The 19,419-nt window shown below is 31.6% G+C and overlaps 2 protein-coding genes across 2 annotated transcripts; both read left to right on the top strand.

Annotated features, from left to right (window-relative positions):
* The first annotated feature begins 3,125 nt into the window (after positions 1-3,125).
* LOC145187586 (translocon-associated protein subunit beta-like) lies at positions 3,126-5,199 on the top strand. The gene is made up of 5 exons (XM_090076690.1): positions 3,126-3,237; positions 3,545-3,696; positions 4,555-4,762; positions 4,875-4,952; positions 5,034-5,199. Exons 2-5 carry the CDS (start codon positions 3,545-3,547, stop codon positions 5,142-5,144), a joined length of 549 nt encoding a protein of 182 aa, XP_089932816.1. The 5' UTR covers positions 3,126-3,237; the 3' UTR covers positions 5,145-5,199.
* Positions 5,200-10,591: 5,392 nt separating this feature from the next.
* LOC149893274 (uncharacterized) lies at positions 10,592-17,076 on the top strand. Its single transcript, XM_090070010.1, has 3 exons — positions 10,592-10,909; positions 11,672-11,791; positions 16,379-17,076. The coding sequence occupies exons 1-3, from the start codon at positions 10,903-10,905 to the stop codon at positions 16,936-16,938; spliced, it is 687 nt and encodes a 228-aa protein (XP_089926136.1). The 5' UTR covers positions 10,592-10,902; the 3' UTR covers positions 16,939-17,076.
* Positions 17,077-19,419: the final 2,343 nt, after the last annotated feature.

The following is a 19,419-nucleotide window of genomic DNA, read 5'->3' on the forward strand; positions in this document are numbered from 1 at the left end:
CATTAAAAATCTCATACTTACATGCTAATGCATGTCGCGTTGGTTTTTAAATAATCATAGCTTGGAAATAAGTGATTCTTTGTGCCTGTGTATATGTGCATGCATCGTATCCAACGGTCGGAGTGTTTAAGTGACAAAAAATACGATTCCCAAATGAATAGTTGTATTTTAGTATATGTGATTAATTAATCATAATTACATAGGTCTGACAAATTATCTATGAGTTGTTTGCATATTAATCTATAGTTAACATTTTCCCGTTTTTCTCTTTATATATCGGGTCCGCCAAATAACTTTTTTTTTTTTTTAAAATGCTATAAAAAAACTACTGAATATTTTCTCAAATGTCTTTTTTTATTTGAAAGTACAATCCTTCCGGTTAATAATAGAAAATAATTTCATTCAAATGGCTGCCTCGGCTGGCCATGCAGTAGCCTACACGATCGGTCCAATTTTTAAGCACATTATCGATTTAGTGCAGCTGTATTTCACCAATGGCTTCACGAATATTGTCCTTTAAAGCGTCAATTGTCTCTGGCTTGTCGGCGTAACACTTATCTTTGAGGGCACCCCACAAATAATAGTCCAACGGTGTCAAATCGCAGCTCCGAGGTGGCCAAATGACATCAGCTCAGCGGCTGATAATGCGATCTTCAAAAACAGGGCGCAAAACATCGAGTGTAGCTTCGGCTGTGTGGCACGTAGCGCCGTCCTGTTGAAACCAAATGTTGCCAATATCCTCCTCTTCAATTTTTGTGAACAAAAATTCCGTCAACATGGCCCGATAACGATCGCCATTGACTGTAACGGCCACTCCTTGCTCATTTTCGTAGAAAAATGGCCCAATTATGCTTCTGGACCAAAATCCGCACCAAACAGTGACTCGTTTTGGGTGCATCGGCTTTTCAATGTATGCGTGCGGGTTTTCTGTGCCCCAAATGCGACAATTTTGCTTGTTTACATACCCGCCAAGATCAAAATGAGCTTCATCTGAAAAGATGATTTTTTGGCAAAATCGGCATCTTCTGTAAGTCGATCGCAGGCCCACTTAGCGAAGCGAAAACGCATTGGATGGTCAGTTGGCTTCAACTCCTGAACCAATTGGACTTTGTATGGCGTCATACCAAGGTCTTTATGCAAAATTCGTCTCAATGATGTCTCCGAAATGTTCAATTGTTGAGAACGACGGTGAATTGATGTTGATGGAGCTTCACGCACACTTTCTGCCACAGCAGCAATATTCTCGGGTACACGCACTGTTTTTGGCTTTTCACGCTTTGGTTTATCGATGAGGATGCCAGTTTCTTTCACTTTTTTTACAAGATAACGAACATAAGGAGCTGACGGTGCTTCTCTTCTTCCAAAATACGTACGCAATTTTCGCACACATTCTGCAACATTACCATGATTTTCAAAGTAATGTCGCAATATTTTCCAGCGTTGTTCAAGCGTATACACAACCATATTCGTTCAGCGGAAGGATAAAACTAACTATCTGTCAAATCAGACATGAGCTAAGTGTTACCATTCACGAAATAAGCACTAGTTGAAAAAAAAAAGTTAGATGGCGGACCCGTTATAAACTAACGAGTTTGGATGGCATGTGGGTGTCCCCCCCCCCCCCCCCCAATCGAAGTATACCAAATAAAAAAAGTCAGATTTTATTTTAAATGTGTCTGCCATTATATCAAACAGTTTTTTGCAATAAAATCGTTCCATATACGTCAAGAAGAAAACTGACTCAGAAGCTTGTTCATTAAATTTTACGAGGCCATGTTCAACGAGATGGTAGAATTATGTAACGTGCTGTAAAACCAAATTTCACCAGTAGTCACAATGATATTCAGCTTCAAATATGCATGCTTGAATGTTTTATTCAGCTCAACAAAATCCAGAGCTAGCTTAGAGGAAGTGACATCATTGAGTATTTCTGTATGGATACATCAATTCTTTCCATTACTTCAGATGTATCTTTCAACTTGGAAGTGTGGTTAAGTAGTCGTTTACACATTATTCCAATGAACTCTCCAAAGTCCAATTTTGGTCGGGCAAGCCCAAATATTTCTATCTATTTGTCGGCAACTTTAGGCAAGACTTTCTGCTGCTCAGTAAACAATATATTGGTAAATCATAAAAGTAAGTGCGGTTTGGATGGAGGAAAGCAGTCAAGAAGAAGTCTATCGTCGTTTCCATAAAAAAAAGAGTTCATGTACACAACTCTGAAAATCTCGTATTCCTACATAGTTTTTTCTTCTTCGAGCTTACTTCTTCATAAAATTGATTGGAACATTCATGCTATATACACTGTACTATACTATAGATAAAGCCATGTGCTTGGATGTCACCAATGGTATCACCTGGTACCAGTAGCGTACCTAGGGTAAATAGCGCCTGAAGCAAACACCGATCTCGCGCCCCTCTTCCCCCACATAAAGTGCTTAATTACAATTTTTTAACAAACGATGACACAAACTTTATTTTATATAATATATTTATTTTATATGATATATTATTTCTTAATTTATTTTATATAATTCTCGCTTATTGTATCGCAACCAAGCCTTTTTTGCGCCCCTTTCAGGCTGGCGCCCATGGCACGTGCCCTGCCTGCCTTACCCTAGATACGCCACTGCCTGGTACCAAATGTATCAATTGTATGACATGGTAATAACTTTAAAAAATTCCCCACCTCCTTCAACGCTGAGTTTAATTTTGAGATGATGCAAATGCAAGGAAGGTTAACATGAAAAAATTAACTAGACTTTTGTCCCTTGATTAAAAAAATTTTTCTGACGATGATTCACCAGCGTCTTTTCCTGCAACATTCCAAATAAAGGGGATAAGTTTATATCTAATATTAGTTTTAGATTTTCCCTAGAGGTCTATAGTTCACAGGTTTGCTACTAAAATGATTTCTTCTTGATGACTCTACTACAAGCAGTAATTTTTTGTGTTCTTTCATTAGCGATACCAAAGATTTGGGATAAATTTTCTCTTGGGCTTATAGAAATGATAACCGTTCATAAAGAGGTGCCCTAGATAAGGAAGCTGCATACTTGGAGCTGGATGTTTCTTATAGTTTCTATCCAATCGGGAGGAGAGACGGTACAATTTGATTGAACAATCGAGCTAATTTATGAAAGCCACGTATGTCTCAATTTCAAAATTCATTCAGAACAATCGGTCACTCTCATTACTAACCATAACCTATCTTAACTTTAAAGTCTGTTTTGAAAGGTAAGATTATTTTTTCTATAAACGATTGTTTTTTTTATCATTTAAAGTTGTAACTTGTTATTTCATTTTTACTTGAGTTTATTCTAACAACGTAAAATGCTGAACTTAAATTTTAAAAGTAGAATTTATGTTGAAATACAACTTTTTTAATTATTAAAACCATCTTTGTAGTTAATTTTGTTATCAATGCAGACAGTGACTTGATAGGTAGATAGGTAGTTTTGAATTTTCATATAATCAATATTTTGTTGTTTTTTTTTGCGCTAATATTTCTAAAACAATTCTTCAAATCAAAATTTATATTTAGATGCTAGTCCTGTTCCTATCACTTTTCGTAGCTTTTACTTCTGCTGATGACTCTCAAGCTAGATTGCTTGCATCAAAAAATGTAGAAAATAAATTTATTGTTGAAAACAAAGACTTGGTCATTAAATACAGTATATTTAACATTGGACCCAGGTGAGTTTAGTATTTATCTTATGCACTTATTCTATCCAGCCTTGTTTCTCAACCATATGCTCATGGGCACCCACTGACTACTTTGCTGTGCTAATATAAAAAGTTGAATAAAAAAAAATCAAAACAATAATTCTACATGAGTACAATTAGTTCTACATGAGTACAATAATTCTACATGAGTACAATGACTTTTGTTTGAAATTTTTTATTTAAATTAATATGACATTTTAGTATCAAATTCATTCAAAGTTTAAGTATCTAAATGGATTCAAATCTATTTATGATATTTTTTTAATATTTAAAAAATATTTTCATTTACAAACAGTATTGCTCTCGTCAATTGATAAAAAAAGTATTGTTAATTAGTTTAGTTTTGTTTAAGCTATTGTGCTATTTGTGTTTTATAACTTTGTGGCCTTCTATTATTTGTTATAGATTCAATTTAATATGTTAAGATTTTTAATCATGAAGTGAGTGGGTTAGACATCTAGTTTGTAATATTTTTATGGAGTGGGATTTTTTGTTTAATTCCTTTTGTTTCTTCAAAATTAAAAATAAATTTATTGATTTTGCAGTTCATATCTTTTTTTTTTTTTTTTTTTTCCTTTTTTGATATCTGAAAAAGGAAAGAAAATAAAATCTGAAAATCTTACCAGCGTTTCAGAATTTTGATTTTCATAAAAAATCTAAATAAAAAATATGGTAAAACCTAAAAATACCACCTTAGCCTTTTTTGGATTGAAAATTTGACTTTAAAAATGAAAATCACCTCTAATCTTGAATATGCTGTTCAATATTAAAAGGTTGGCCCCAATTTTTTTTATTCATGAGATTAAGTTGAAGTTATTTTAATTTTAGTCCTGCAACCCAAGTTGTTTTAGATGACCACTCACTTCCATTAGCAGACTTTGAAAAAGTTCGTGGTCATCTACCTGTTGAGTGGAAAAGTATTGCACCAGGTGCAAATGTCACCCACATTGTTGTATTTAAACCATTAAAGATTGGTTATTTTAATTTCACAGCTGGTCATCTGAGTTACCTTCCTGTTGAAGGAGCTGATGTACAAGTAGGATCAAAATATTTCTGATATATTAGTCCTAATATTATGATAATTTTCTTTTTATTGTTAGTAAAAACTGTGGTGTTATTGCTGTTCTTCCAAAATATGTTACTTTTAGGAAGCATTCACTTCATTTCCTGGAGAAGGTGTTATAATGTCTGAGATAGAGTTTTCTAGAAAGCATTCCCCACATTTAGTAAGTTTAAAATTATGTTCTTAAAAATTTTCCTCGTTAAAGAACTAAATTATTTTAAAATTATTTGAATTTTTTTTATAGCTGGAATGGTCAATTTTTGCATTAATGTGTATGCCATCATTGCTAATCCCTTTTATGCTGTGGTACAGAAGCCACTCAAAGTATGCAATAGAGAAAAGCAAAAAACATTAAACCTATTGTCTTTTGTAATAAATTGTTTTTCTATAATAAAAAATATGTCCAAAAATGTACTTTACTTTCTATTGGTAATTTCTCCACTCCTCTATTAACTTTATTAAGAACATGCAATATTATTCTTTTTCTTAACATTAAAACATAAAATCTCTCTCTCTGAGTTTAGCATACCAGTACCCTTTAGAATTAATTGCTCAGCATGCATTTATTAGTCTTAATAACTTTGTAAAACTACATGTATAGAGCATTAAATGAAGCATTTTTTGTCTTAAATTAATTTCGCCTATAACAAGTGAAGGTATCATAAAATATGTATATACTAAATACATTTCCATTTTTTATGCGTCAAAATTAATGGATTTTGTTTTTTTTTTTATGTTAAATACTAAGTGTAGATATTGATCTTGAGTCACAAACAAAATATCAACCTTTTATCAGTATTCAAGTTTCAGGTAGAATAATGTCAGGCCTGATAAACTTCTTTTTAATTAATAGGCTGTTTCTTTGTATTGATCCGGTGGACTGAGGCAATCAATTCGCATTATTTCAATTTTATCACTTCATATAGGTGTATCAATTTCTTTACGTGGAACTGTTTTCTTTGTTGGTTAATTGAATTATAGCAGCTAGTTAGCCTGAAACATATTTAGTTATATTTTTAGTGGCCCTTTCTTAGTCTTTCAATTACAAATACATAGTGTCGTCCTCATTCTGTGTGTCCAGTTAGCAATTATGTATTACTGTTGAAATGTTAAATGCCTGTATTGCATTCATGTTCATTGTTAAAAGATTGTTTCTTATTTTGACCACTACAGTTATCAGAGTAAAAAATAACTTTCTTGTTGCTACCACTACAATTTTCTTTCAATAAAGCAAAAACATCACGCTGTTTCTATAGCATCACGTTTTGTATTTCCCTCATGTTGCTTGAGTTGAGATCGCTTAGCCGGTGTCCATGAGGATGGGCATTCAGTTTTTTTCCTGTCTTTAATTGGTCGATCAGTGTGCAACATACCTAAGGCCTTATACAAAGTTGAACCTGCAACCAAAGTTGAATCCTTCCTTTAAAAATTGATTTACCATTTCTCATTTTTCCATTTTTAGATTTTTACAACGAAATTTTTAACACTTTCTCGAAGATTTTCTCTCCTGGAAACGTTTAGCCTCATTTTTAAAAAAAAAAAGTTATGTTTTAGGCACATAGTTGATTGTACATTATGTAAAGCTGAACATCTTCAAAACAACTTATATGAGAGAAATTAATTTAAGTTTTGTCTCAACTTTTTTGCCATCCTTTAGTCAAAAGAGTATTGTGAAGCATTTCTAAATTAAAAGGTCTTTTGTGAGTAGCTTCTAACAAATAAAACTCTTTGTTGCTGGTTTTGACTAATCGCAATTAACTTTTTCGTCAATGGAAAAAGGTTTCTAAAAAAGGTTTTTTTTGCTGACATCAGTAGATGGTGCAAAATGAAAGTTTAAAAAATAAATAATCATCAAACTTGTTTGGGAAAGATTATCTAATAACCTTAATTAAGCTGTAAAATTCTTTTTTCATTATATGAGCAACTCTTTTAATCAGATCCATCAAAAGATCTTTTCCTAAATACAGCATGCCCCCCTCAAGATCTGTATTAACTTTAACGTCCTTTTATTTAGGGTTTCGAAATCTTTGATCGATACGTAAAAAACTAATAAAATGAAAAATTTCATTTTTTTACGATGACTGCCGAAAACAAGATCGTCATTGACCTTCATCTCTTAGTTGTTACACTAAAGGACATTATGGCAAGATTTGGGATGAACTAGCTAAACGAGCGATGTATGATATTTTTATGTCCATTTAAAAAGTTTGGTCACATAAAGAGTAAACCACTAAGTGTTAAGATAAAGATTATAAGAGTTTGAAAATAGTTTGGTGGTTTTGAACATTTTTAAAAAAAAATCTGAAACAATTAACAATTTTACTTATGCTTATTTTAAAATTTACTTATATCATTAGATTTTCTAAGTAGACGTGTTATTTTATAACTAAAATGAAATGGCTATTAAAAGAAAATTATATAAAATTGCTTTTGATTACTTAAGTTAACATTTTAAATAACTTTTCGTTACAATTAAAAGTAATTTATACTTAAAAAGTAAGTAAGTTTACTTTTGGTCTATATTTTCTTTGAAAGAGTGAAAGTATGAGAGTAAAATGCAGTGAAACAAAAGTTGCAGTAAACCATAGTTAATTTAATTTAAGGTAACAACTAGTCTGAACGGTTTTAGATATTTTTAACGGTTTTAGATCGGAGTCGATTATTGATATTTAAAATATCAATAATCGACTCCGATCAATGATTATATTAGCAATTAAAACCATTCCTAGCTCCGGAACAATTATGCATTTGCTATGAAACCATTCTTAGATCCTGTTTAAAAAAAAGTTCAATTCCTTGCCGAACATGGGAACATATTACTAGTTTTAGGCTGGAACAGTTGTCTTTTTGAAAATTTTTAATGATGGAACGTATGGAATTCAGACGGTATCAAGAAAAATATCCTCCTGAAAAAAACCTCCCAGGAAAAATGCCTAAATAGTTTTTTTTATATACTTAGATACGCTTTAGTGTCATCTTATCATTGTATCAGCTTTTTTCCTTATACCGTTTTTAATGTGTAAATTTTTAAATTTATTTGTTGCTTTTTTACTTTTGTTTTATCGACTGACTTTTCTGGAATTAGTGCAGCGGAATGTACATCTATAGATTGGCAGTTAGGGAGAACATGCACAAAATAGTACACACAACAACTGACGGATGGGACTTGGGGAGGCAGTCTATTAATTTAAACAAAAGTTTGTTGTTTTTTTTTGGGGGGGAAGGGGGATTTTTTCCAGGGGAATTTTTTGTCAGGAGGATATTTGGGTGGGGTTCTCGTGTTTCTTTCTAAAACTAATTTATAAATAACCTAAACATAGTAGTAAGGAGAAGACGCATTTACCCTGGGAGACACCCATTTCTGAAAAAGAAATTCTTTGAAAAGCAAATTTATATGTAGTTTTTTTTAAGTTTTTATCTATAAATGTTTTTATTATTTAAAAACTAAGGAGCGACACTTAATGTAATAAGGGCATGTAAAAACAGATTATAATAAGGGCGTATAAACTGGCCAGAATTATTATTGCTTTCTCGCAACAAACATCGATAAAATGACAACAGCAAAAAATTTAATCATTTTACAAACTGATTGTTTAAAAACCTTATGTTCCATAAATCCGACTATTCTGTGTACTCTTCAAAACCATAAAAATGATTGAGGAAACTAATTACATTAAATTACTATCAGAGCCTTTATTTACGATTTGAATCAGAGATCTCGTATTTGTATAGGCGAGTACCATATTAATTTTGTTTAATTTTGACAACAATGACAGGAAAAAAAAAAAAAAAAAAAAATCTAAAAGACCTCTATTTGGAATGCAAGACTTTATCAACATACATCGCCAGAAATGTTTGTCTTTATCTGAACAAACACGCCAACTGTTGAAGCGTTGTCTATCTGGTGACAATTTTACATATTCAGGTATGTTTGTAAATTTTATTTAAATATTAAGATGAACTTGCGAATAAAAACAGAAAGGTCAAAGAAAGTAAATGACCCAGAATAAATACTTGCTGCACAGTTATGTATTTGTATCAGCCTTTAATTTGCGTTGATACTTGAAATATATTTTTATAAACTACTGTTTGTACTGTAGTTTTGAACTCTGATACCGATGATGATCAAGTTATAAAACCAGTCCGTAAAATAAAAAGATTGCCTATTTAGACCCTATTTTCATTTGTTGCCAGCTCTAATAAGTATGTTTGTTTGATGTGCCCGGAGAATGGAAACCTTGTATGTGGGCCTGCACCAAATCTGTGAAAACATATTTTTTATGTTCATAGAAAATCTGAGTACTTTTACGATTCTCAAAAAAAAAAAACTTGTTCAAGATAAATTAGTTGGGATGCAGAACAAAGATGAAATAGATGAAGCCGTAATAAATTTTGTTATTCAAGATGGCCTTCCTCTTAACGATTTTCATAAACCTGGTATGCAACGCTTTCTAAACATTTTTGCTCCACTTTACAATCTGCTTCATTGAAAGACAATTGCAAAGAGATTGAGAAAGCAATACTATCAATACAAGAACGATCTTAGAGCTAAACTTAAGTCAGTTACCCATAATGCCCCAGGAACCGATTTGTGGAAGAATAGGGTTGGATCCTATTTGCATTGCATAACAGCGCATTATTTAACAAGGAAGTTGAAATACAGATCAAATATAGCTTGTTTTCGTAGATTTTACGGAAGACAATTAAGTAGTAGACTTACAGCATTCCTGCAAAAAGAAATTACTTAGTTCGAAATTGATAGTAAAGTTGTTTCAGTAACAACAGACAACGCTGAAGATATTAAAAAGCCGATGGAATCTTTTGCTTTACGACTTTCACACGTTTGTCATAACTTAAATCTTCTTTTAAATCATGGAATAAAGTTGTGCGCCAAATCATCACCAAACTTATTAGATGGCACATCAGATATCGAGGAGGATCTTATTTATTGCAATAACTAAAATGAAAGCGATATCGAGTCTAAATAAAATATATCGTCGGACGAACACCTTGAAATGCACGATGTAAACAATCAAGTAGAAAATGTGTGTACTTATGAAACGGAAAACGTGAGCTTGGATGATGATAAAAGTAGCGAGGAGGAAGAAGCATTAACAGATGAAACTATTAATCAGTTATTCAATTTTTCATCCATCGTTTTATTTAGGTTAAGAAAAACTTTAGCTCTTGTTAAAAGGTCTTCAATATTGCAATCTTTTGTTTTTTAAGGGATTAAGAAACAGGGGCTAAAAAAAAAATAACTTATCATCAGGTTTTCATGTACGTTGGAACTTTTTTAAAGATTAGTAAGATAATTAAAGCTAAATATGTTTACAATAAAATTACAGATTCCTGGTACTATCAATGGGTTAACAGAAAAACAAATTAGTAAACTCAAGAAACTAACTCTGTTATCAGAAGATTGGAAGTTCACTATAATCTAAGACTTTTACATGAAAAGTAAATTACTTTGAGAATTCTTTTTTTTTCATTCTAAGCATCTCAGTTTTCTTTTTTCCAACTTTTTAAAATAAATACTTACGACACTTATGAAATCCGTTTGAATCTTTAAGAGAAGATAGCCTTTTTCTGGAAGCAATTCACGAGCTCTAACAGATTTCGTTGTTCCTCTAATACAAAATCCGCCTACAGTATTTACATCAAATAAATTTTTTACGATTATTTTACCATTTTGTTTACCATGATTGTTTACCATTGCCATTTATTTGATTGTTTACCATTGCCATTGTTTTACTTTGTTTTTATGAGAAAAAGTATTACGAAAAACCCATAAATTGTTTTACTATGCGGAATGTACGTTTTTGAAAAGATATTCGAGGAATAGTTTTTGATGCCTCTATTTGAAATATTAATGAAAATAAATAACATTAACTAAAAAACAATTTATAAAATTAACACGCTTTTCAAGGAATGGTTTATTAAATTAGTTGAGCATAATTTAATCAATCCATATCTCAAATTTTTCTTGATCGGATTAATAATCTCTGAATGCTTTTTTGTTAGTGCAAGAAACATGATGGAATGCTTCTGAAAAATTGTTTATACTGCTGCTTTGAGAAAAAAGTGTTTTTGAACTCGATTACTTTTAGAAAATGGCAAGTGAGTTACAAAAAAAATTCTTATTTGTAGTTCTATTTTTAATTGTCATATTAACTATTATTCAAACTAGCTCAAAAATTATTTTTCTTTTACTCAAAAAACTTGGATTAAACTTACTTGACAAAAGTTTAGGGTTAAATATAATTTTTATTTAGCAAAATGTGTTATTTTATATTTTTGCTATTGATAAAAATAAAGCTTTTTGGCCTTATTAATTTGAGGATAGTGTGTAGAAATCTCCACTGCAATAAATGTAAATCTACTGTTAAAAGGGGTTTGGGTCCACTGCGAAAGTAGATAAGAAAAAGGGTGTATCCTCTTATACCACAGTCTTTTTGTGTTGTAACTTTTCTGTTCCTTATGAAACCAAAATTTCTCATGTAAAACTCTCTCTGCTGTATTGATTGTTTTACAGCTGATAGTAAAATAACCAAACATTCGCATGTCAAAATATCGAATAATTTTTCATAAATACTATCAGTCTTACTCAGGGCAAAGACTTTTTTTTCCCGAGGGAGAATTTCATTTACTGAATACAAACGTCAATCAGCTTTGATATGATGTTCGATTATTATTGATAAATGTTGGCTCAGACCTAACTTCGCTTTTTTGATAAATTAGATATTGTAGACAGATTTAAAATAGAGTTTATTAAAAAAAATAAACCGTTTATATCGAAGGGAAACTTAGGTTTTTTTTTTACATGAAGTGTCTCGCAAATTTGATTATAATTTTGTATACCTTTTGATTTTGTTTTATTAGCTAGTGGTACTGAGCAAATAGAAAGATTGATCAGAAACATAAATCTAGATAACCTGATAACTGTTGAGAATTCCGAAGACCAGCAAAAAATTGACAAGTTACTAAACTCTCCGTTGAAAGGTAAAATCATTATTACATATTAAACAGTCAAAATGTTGAAACAGTATTTTTACTCTTCTTTATATTCATTAGCTTTAGACAGTTTACTGCATAAGAGTGACTACAGAAGGTTTTTTTTAAAGATCTGCACTAAAACTATTCTCTCTTTATCATTCTCCTAAAGTTCTCATCCTAAGACTCTCTGCCAGATTTTTTAGCTCTTCTTTTTTAATATTTCTTCCGATGCCTCTTAAATTAGGTGTTGTTCCAGCATAGAAAATAATTTTGATTGTACTTAATCATTAAGTGTCACAGGTGTAAAAAAATGAGTGTGAGCTTGATGTTATGTCCAAAGAAAACACTTTTGGTTGATAATTGGTCTATATCCATATGCCAATAGGGTTTTGTGACATATGGATATTGGCCTATCATAACCCTAAAGGGTTTTCTTTGGTCAAAACATCAGATATCGTTGCTAAGGATATTATTGTTTGGTAAGGTCAATATATCACTACATCCGTTTATCTTATCGAAAATTTATTAATCTAGGGATCATTACGCACATCCTGGAACTAGCATAAACTTTTAGGCTGTAGTAGTGGGTGATTTATATTTTTCATTGTTACATTTTGAAGTAGTTTTTCACAATCTGTAAATATAACTCCAAACTTAGCAACGAGTTTCCGTTAGTATTCACTCAGCCAATCTTTTAACACGGCCATCGTTTATTGGACAAGGGGACTGTAATTATCACTTTAGTAAAGACTCCCATGCTATTCGATATTCAAGAGTTAACCCTTCAAAAGCACTCTCACCTGTTTTAGTTACTCTCAGTTTTCGGTCTATCTTTCTAAAATATCTACCGCAAGTGATTGGCATTATGCCTTGAAGTAAGGTTACAAGAGTAAAATTATTGAATTCAGCTTTTCATGATACGGACACGTTACTTGCTTTTGCAAAAAAAGCTAGCTCACCGCTTACCTCTAACTTTCAACAGAGGTGGGCAACCGTTTTTTTTTGAGTCTGATATCCGATTGTCCGATAGTTTGAGTTCCTAATCCGATAACGATAGTCCGATAGCTTTCCTAATTTCCCGGTCTGATTATCGATATTCCGATAGTCCGATAGCTAAAAAAATGTTAATGCTTTTTTTGATTTTTTTTACCCTCTTTGAAAGATTCAATACAATTCAATTGTATTGAATTGTATTGAATCTTTTTGACCTCTTGAAGGCAGCATCGTAGTTCGCACCATTGTACGTTATTTTGCTAACGGTCTTGCTAGAGAGGGTAATCTCATTGAGCAGATCCATCATGGCCTGGGCTAGATAATCACTTGTCTGCTGGACTAGAATCTTCTTTATGCCTAGGACAGCTTTTTCTCTCTTGAGGGTTTGGCAATTACATCAGTGGACAATCATGTCAAGAAAGCTTCTGTTGTGTGTGGGCCAGCTGTCTGCAGTGATGGCAGCATGATTGACTTTCTCTAAGCTACTGGTGAGGGCAGATTTGGCTTCGTCTCCCTGCTGGGCAATTTCCATGTACAGCTTCGCTCTGGGGGGACCATAAAGTTTGGATTCAAGAATTTCAGGTAGTCCCTCATGGCAGGAGAGTCTGTATCATGAGCTGGCACAATGTCTTTGATGATGAAGGTATAGTATAGCCTACAGGCCTTCTTCTAATCCAATTTTTCTCTTAAGACAGACTATAAAATCAGGAGCCTCCAGATGGTACTTTGTAGTGGGTCTTGAGGTTGCTGAATGAGGTTGCAGACTACTTGATCTCCTTGCCTTAAACCTTACTGCCTAATTTTCCTAAGCACCTTAGAACCGTCTTTTTTTGGGTTGGGGCGAAGTAAGATCTAATGTACTCACAGAATCGGGGTGGTGGCGCATAGCACTAGGTAGCCGACTTGACTTAAATGTCAAACATTTGTCCATTTCAACTTAACATGATATCTAACTGAAACTATTTACATAAAGTTAAATTTAAAAGAATGATAATATTAACTAATTAAGTGAAATATTACAGTGGTTTATAGCGCTAGGTAGCCGACTTGACGTAAATGTCAAATACTTGTCAATTTCATCTTTCTATGGTATCTAACTGTAACTATTTACAGAAATATAAATCTAATAAAACGATAACATAAATTAATTAATAAAACATTTCAATTTCAAAGTTGTCCTATTCAAACAATTAGAATATTAAATAGATTAAAAAAAAAACCATGTTAGGAACAGACAACAGTTATTTCAATTTATTGATTTAAAGAATACATTTACTGATTACACTTACTGATTTACAGAACACTGGTATACATCTGTAGCTTTCTTGCAGCAAGCACAACGTTGCTAATCTTCTTTTCACTCCCCTACATAATTTTCTCGAACAACTTATCTCAAATTCCATAAAAAAAAACCCTTAAATAACCGTCATAAAAAAACCACTCAAATTACATATAGAAGAGTTTCTTGTTAAAAACCAATTCCACTAGGAAACTATGTAACCTTAATTCTTTTCACCACTTTATATGATTGTTTCTGTGCAATTCAATCACAGCAATTCAATTGCAACCTCACTATCTATTAGCACAGACACAGGCTGACATTATGTCTTGTTTTTGCCAGTTCATTCCCGTTTTTTGTATTTATTAATTGTCCCATTTTTTCGCAAATATTCTAGTTTTGTCCTATTTTTAAAAAAAGTATAAGCCCATTAATGACTATTTTTCAAGTAACTAATGGTTTGTTAATACTTATATATACTGTACAGCCACACTAATTCAAGTTCAAATTAGAGAGATTTTCGAATTATAGAAAGTTGACTTTTCTTATGCATAATTTATGGTGATACCGACGAATATATATATATATATATATATATATATATATATATATATATATATATATATATATATATATATATATATATATATAATCATTTTAATTCGAAAACCTCAATAATTCGATAGTTGCAAAAGTAAAAACTGAAAAAGGCGCAAAGAGAAAATAACATAATGCTGCGTAACAAATACATACACCCAAATGTCGTCGTCACAATTTTTGAATTTGAACTTTTTCAAAAAAAAAAAAATTTATTACATATAAAAGTATTAGGAAGACGGAAATACAGAATTTGGACGGTCCGGTAGTCGAAGTTAAATAGTTATTTTTTTAGTCAGATAGTCCGATACTTTTTCCTTAGTCCAATAGTTATTGTAATACTGGATATATTATATTATCATCCGATAGTCCGATATTTTTTTCTTTCCACCTCTAACTTTCAATGACCCATTTCCATGAGCAAATGTATATCACTATCATTGATAGCTCAAGCTCAACCACATTTTTCTTCAGAAGCACATCCCTTTCGAGACCTGGAATATTAATATAGCGTGCTGCGTTATAATGTGTAGTTTATAATGATTGTCGAGAATGGAGTAGAGCGTATGTGGGTTAACAACGATCAAAGCAGTCAGCTGACGTTTTACAACCAAACTCTTCTCTCTAACATGTCTTGTGTTGAAACTATTTGCATCAAACTAACAATATTTTTTTTTCTTTGCTTCTGCGCCAGCAATAGTTTTTATCTTCGCATTATTAACTGTTCTTATTCTTTAAAAACTTTCTCTTATAAAAAATCTGAGCATTGGTGACTAGTTTGCTTTTGCTATTAAGATTGTTTAACTAACAACACAACTTTAAAAATAACGTGAAAAAATGAAAACTGATAACGGCAAAACTGAAATTTAATTTGAAGAATTTATTTAATATTTTGTGAAATCTCTATAAATCTCTCTATATATATGTGTTATATGTGTATATATCTATATATCCATAAATCTATATTTTAAGTACCTAGTTTTGATATGCTTAGATTTAGCCATAAAACTTTATCTGCGTCAAACATTGTTGAATATGTATTTAAACATTCCTTTTGATTCTCTTATGTTCCATTTTACGTCGTGTGAAACCTTTTGATCGTTTTATGTAAAAAAAAAACAAAAACCAAAACATAATTTACATGAAGAAGTTCAACCATCTTGATGCAAGGTACCAAAGAGAATGGCAAAGTTTATAAAAACAATTTAAAGTGGTCATAGGAGGAACTCGGAACTAGAAATATGATCTTTTCTTTGATAAAAATATTCTCATTTAAAGAATTTCCTTAATCTAAAGTTAGAACATATAACAATTCGAAAGTTAGAACATATAACAATTCGAAAGTTAGAACATATAACAATTCGAAGATAAATTAAAAGAAAGTTTCTGTGAGCGTTTGGTTTATTGTATTTCCGTTTTTCTTGTCTTTTCTTTGAAACTTGAAACGTTTTTTAAACGATTCTAAAATTCATCAGCGGAGAACCGTTAATCCAAATCTGCTAAAAATTTTTTTTCTTCTTTGGTTTAACCATAAATTTTATATTTAGCAAAAATGAGTAAATTAAAAAAAATTTCACCTCAATAACATGGAGTTTTTAAATTTTTAGACAATGCCATGTTTTAAATGCGATAAGTTTTCTTTCTAGGCTTTTTAATAAGAACCAACTCACAGGGCATTACTATTACACAACTCTCTTCATAATTTTCTCTATATCTACCTTTAGATTATCGGTATGGTCTCGGTGAATTGTACAAGCATCTAGATATCGGAGAAACGGTATTTATAATTTGCGACGAGTTTGAATTTTCTGAAAGTAGTAGAAATGAAATTGATTTAGCAAGAGGAGGAGGAGGCAATCCAGCGAAAGTTTGGCTGAATGAATTGAAACTAAATCCTGGAACAATAAGGTTTGAAGCTTTTAAAAGTGCTTTGGAAACATTTCAAATAAGTTTGCCTGAATTGGAAAGTATTAGCTCATTTTCGCAACTTAGTCACAGTATTATCAACCAGCTAAGTGTATTAACTCGAGATAATGTTTGGAAGGACGTTGCCGCAGAACTAGGATACTACATGGAAGATAGAGAACACATAGCCAGGCATCAAATGCGTCCAAATAACTATTCTCCCGCTGAAATTCTTTTTCGAATAATAGATCGAGAAAGGCCTGAATATTCGGTAAAAGAATTCATGATTCTTCTCCATAAACTGAGAATTATCAATGCATATGAGCAAATGGCAAAAAATGTTAAGGAATGGGCGAGAGTGAGTGCTGGTATCAACTAGATAAAAACAAATTTCTCTTACGGATTTCAAAATTGAATATTGACATTAAGACTTACATGTTAAATTAGGTTTGGTGTAAAATGGTTTAACATATATTTGATAACTTTTCACTTTGAAAATATTGATTGTAAAATTTTAGTTCATTTACATTTTCTGAATCTAGAAAACATCTATGCTCCAACTGTTAAAATTAGTTCTTGAAGTAAAGTTTGATTGCTATTGCGGTAGATGACAAAATACTTAATTAACTCAAAAGTGTCAATACAGATGTCCTGAGAAATCCTGAAAAATCCTGCTTGAATTTGATACGAAAACAATAAATTGTAAATTCAGAGTTTTTTTTCAAAAAGCCTTTAATTGATACAAGAATAGACGTAACGGAATAAACGTAAGAATAAACGTAACGGAAAACAAAAAGTTCCTTATTTTATTCACTGACGTCATTATTGTATAAGCTTCTTTGTCTAAAACAATAAAAAACTGAAAATGAACGAAGTTGCGAACCGTCAGAAATGTAGAAAGACGTTTTTCACGGGTGGGAGTGTAAGTTCTCTGCAACAATTTAAAGGAATGTTGTAAAAGACTTTCTTATGGAGATCAGCAGAAAAACCATGAGCAAATTACATAAGACTTATTCAAGAAAGTCGTTAGTCCGAAATTTTTAACCATATAACCAAGCATCTACTCGGTACAAAACAAAAATGCACAAAACTTTACATGCATTATCGAAGAAAATAATAATAATAAAAAAAAACACGCGCGCACGCATTAAACATACAGTACTGTGAATATGTTTTGGACCACTTGTGTATAATTAGACGCATTTACAATTTTTTTCCTATGTAATTTTTTTAAAGCGTACTTAAGTTTTTATGAACACAGCGAAACAAATAGTTAAAAATAATTAAACAAAGTTATTAGTTTGCATTTTTAGATAAATTAAATGTTTGTTTTCATTTTTAAATGTTTAGTTTGCATTTTTAGATAATTAAATGGGTAAAATATCTTTAATTGAGAGACAAAAAGTTATTGTGCTTCACGAAGAAGGTTATTCGCAGCGTCAAACTTCGTCCGTCGTGGATATTCTAAGGCACCATGCTGTATCATCCGGAATGAGACTAATAATTCATAATTTTATTCTGCAGCAGGACAATGACCCAAAACATTGTTCCCGAGTGGCAAAAAAATTATTTAAATGAAATGGCAAAGGAGTACTGGAATTGGTGACCTGGCCTCTCCAGAGTCCAGATTTGAACATAATTGAGCCTATTTGGAATTACCTGAACAGAAAGAAGGTCGAACATGCTCCCCGAAATGCTGAAGAATGTTTTGAAGTACTTCAAAGAGAATGGCACAATATACCCCAGGATTTTATAACTAGTTTGTATGAATCTATTCCCCGGCGAATATCGGCTGTGATTAAGGCAAAAGGAGGACATAGTAGATATTAAGAGTTTTTTATAATATTCACAGTACTGTATAACGTTGATCAACGTCGATCAACGTTATTTCAACGTTGTTTTAACGTTGTGTGCTTGCTGAGTATGTGCGTAAAAAATTTTGACTTATTAATATATTTAATCATTATATATCCTTGGAAAAAGCTTTAAATAAGTATTACAATGGTGAACATTTCATAAAAAAAGAATAATCCTACAAAAAGTTATGCACTTTTAAGTAACAAAATTTCATAACAAGGATTGCTTAAGAAAACTACGACCAACATAACGTCGTTGCGCAGGTAATACCCCCTATGTGACGATTTTTTCGATATTGAAATACGCACACAGAGTTTTTCGTCTTTAAGTGACGCATCTGTTGGTATCGTCATAACTTTAAATATAGCCACCAGAGGCGCTGCAATCGAAGTAACGTAGGACCGCCTGTGTGAAGATTTGCGCGCAATATCGCCAATCTGAGCAGCATGTGTCTTTTCTATTTTATTTTTAAACTAAAAAAATTGTGTTACACTTTAACGAGTTTTGTAATACTTCATTAACCATATTCTATTGAAAGTAATTGTTTTATTCACTTATCTATACTTATCCTGTAGTCGTAAAATATAGCTGCGTTTGAATTGTAAAAAATATTTTTTTTAAAAAAAAAATTTATTAGTAATGTGAAACTATTATTAAAGCTGTTTTATGATTTGTTTTATCATTGATTATCATAGAATTATATAACGTTAAGTACAATCTTATTTTTAGAAGTCTAGTTAACAGATTATTATTCTTAAAAGACTTGTTAGTTTTCGAAAAAACGTTACAACCTATTTTTGCAAGTAAAAGCTGAAATACTTTTTCAGTGCATAAACAATATGGATCTTGAAGTATTTAATTATGACTTACTAACTTAGTTTGAAAGTACCTAATGTTAGTTTTTCTCTTATGTTACAGGAAATGATAGAGTCAACATAATTATGCCGGATTCCATTTATGAAGAAAGGAGCAATCCTCAAGTAATGGCTGAAGCTGAAATTAT

This window comes from Hydra viridissima, unplaced genomic scaffold (genome assembly GCF_058129835.1).
Source record: "Hydra viridissima isolate aposymbiotic clone 2 unplaced genomic scaffold, HvirCarnegie_v1 scaffold_1, whole genome shotgun sequence".
NCBI classification, from domain to species: domain Eukaryota; kingdom Metazoa; phylum Cnidaria; class Hydrozoa; order Anthoathecata; family Hydridae; genus Hydra; species Hydra viridissima.

What these genes read in the sequence shown, in the direction of transcription:
- LOC145187586 (XM_090076690.1), top strand. Translation starts at nt 3,545, where the DNA reads ATGCTAGTCCTGTTCCTATCACTTTTCGTAGCTTTTACTTCTGCTGAT. An exon ending in ATATTTAACATTGGACCCAG is followed by an intron (nt 3,697 to 4,554) that starts GTGAGTTTAGTA and finishes TTTTAATTTTAG; the next exon opens with TCCTGCAACCCAAGTTGTTT. An exon ending in GAAAGCATTCCCCACATTTA is followed by an intron (nt 4,953 to 5,033) that starts GTAAGTTTAAAA and finishes TTTTTTTTATAG; the next exon opens with CTGGAATGGTCAATTTTTGC.
- LOC149893274 (XM_090070010.1), top strand. An exon ending in ACTAAACTCTCCGTTGAAAG is followed by an intron (nt 11,792 to 16,378) that starts GTAAAATCATTA and finishes ATCTACCTTTAG; the next exon opens with ATTATCGGTATGGTCTCGGT.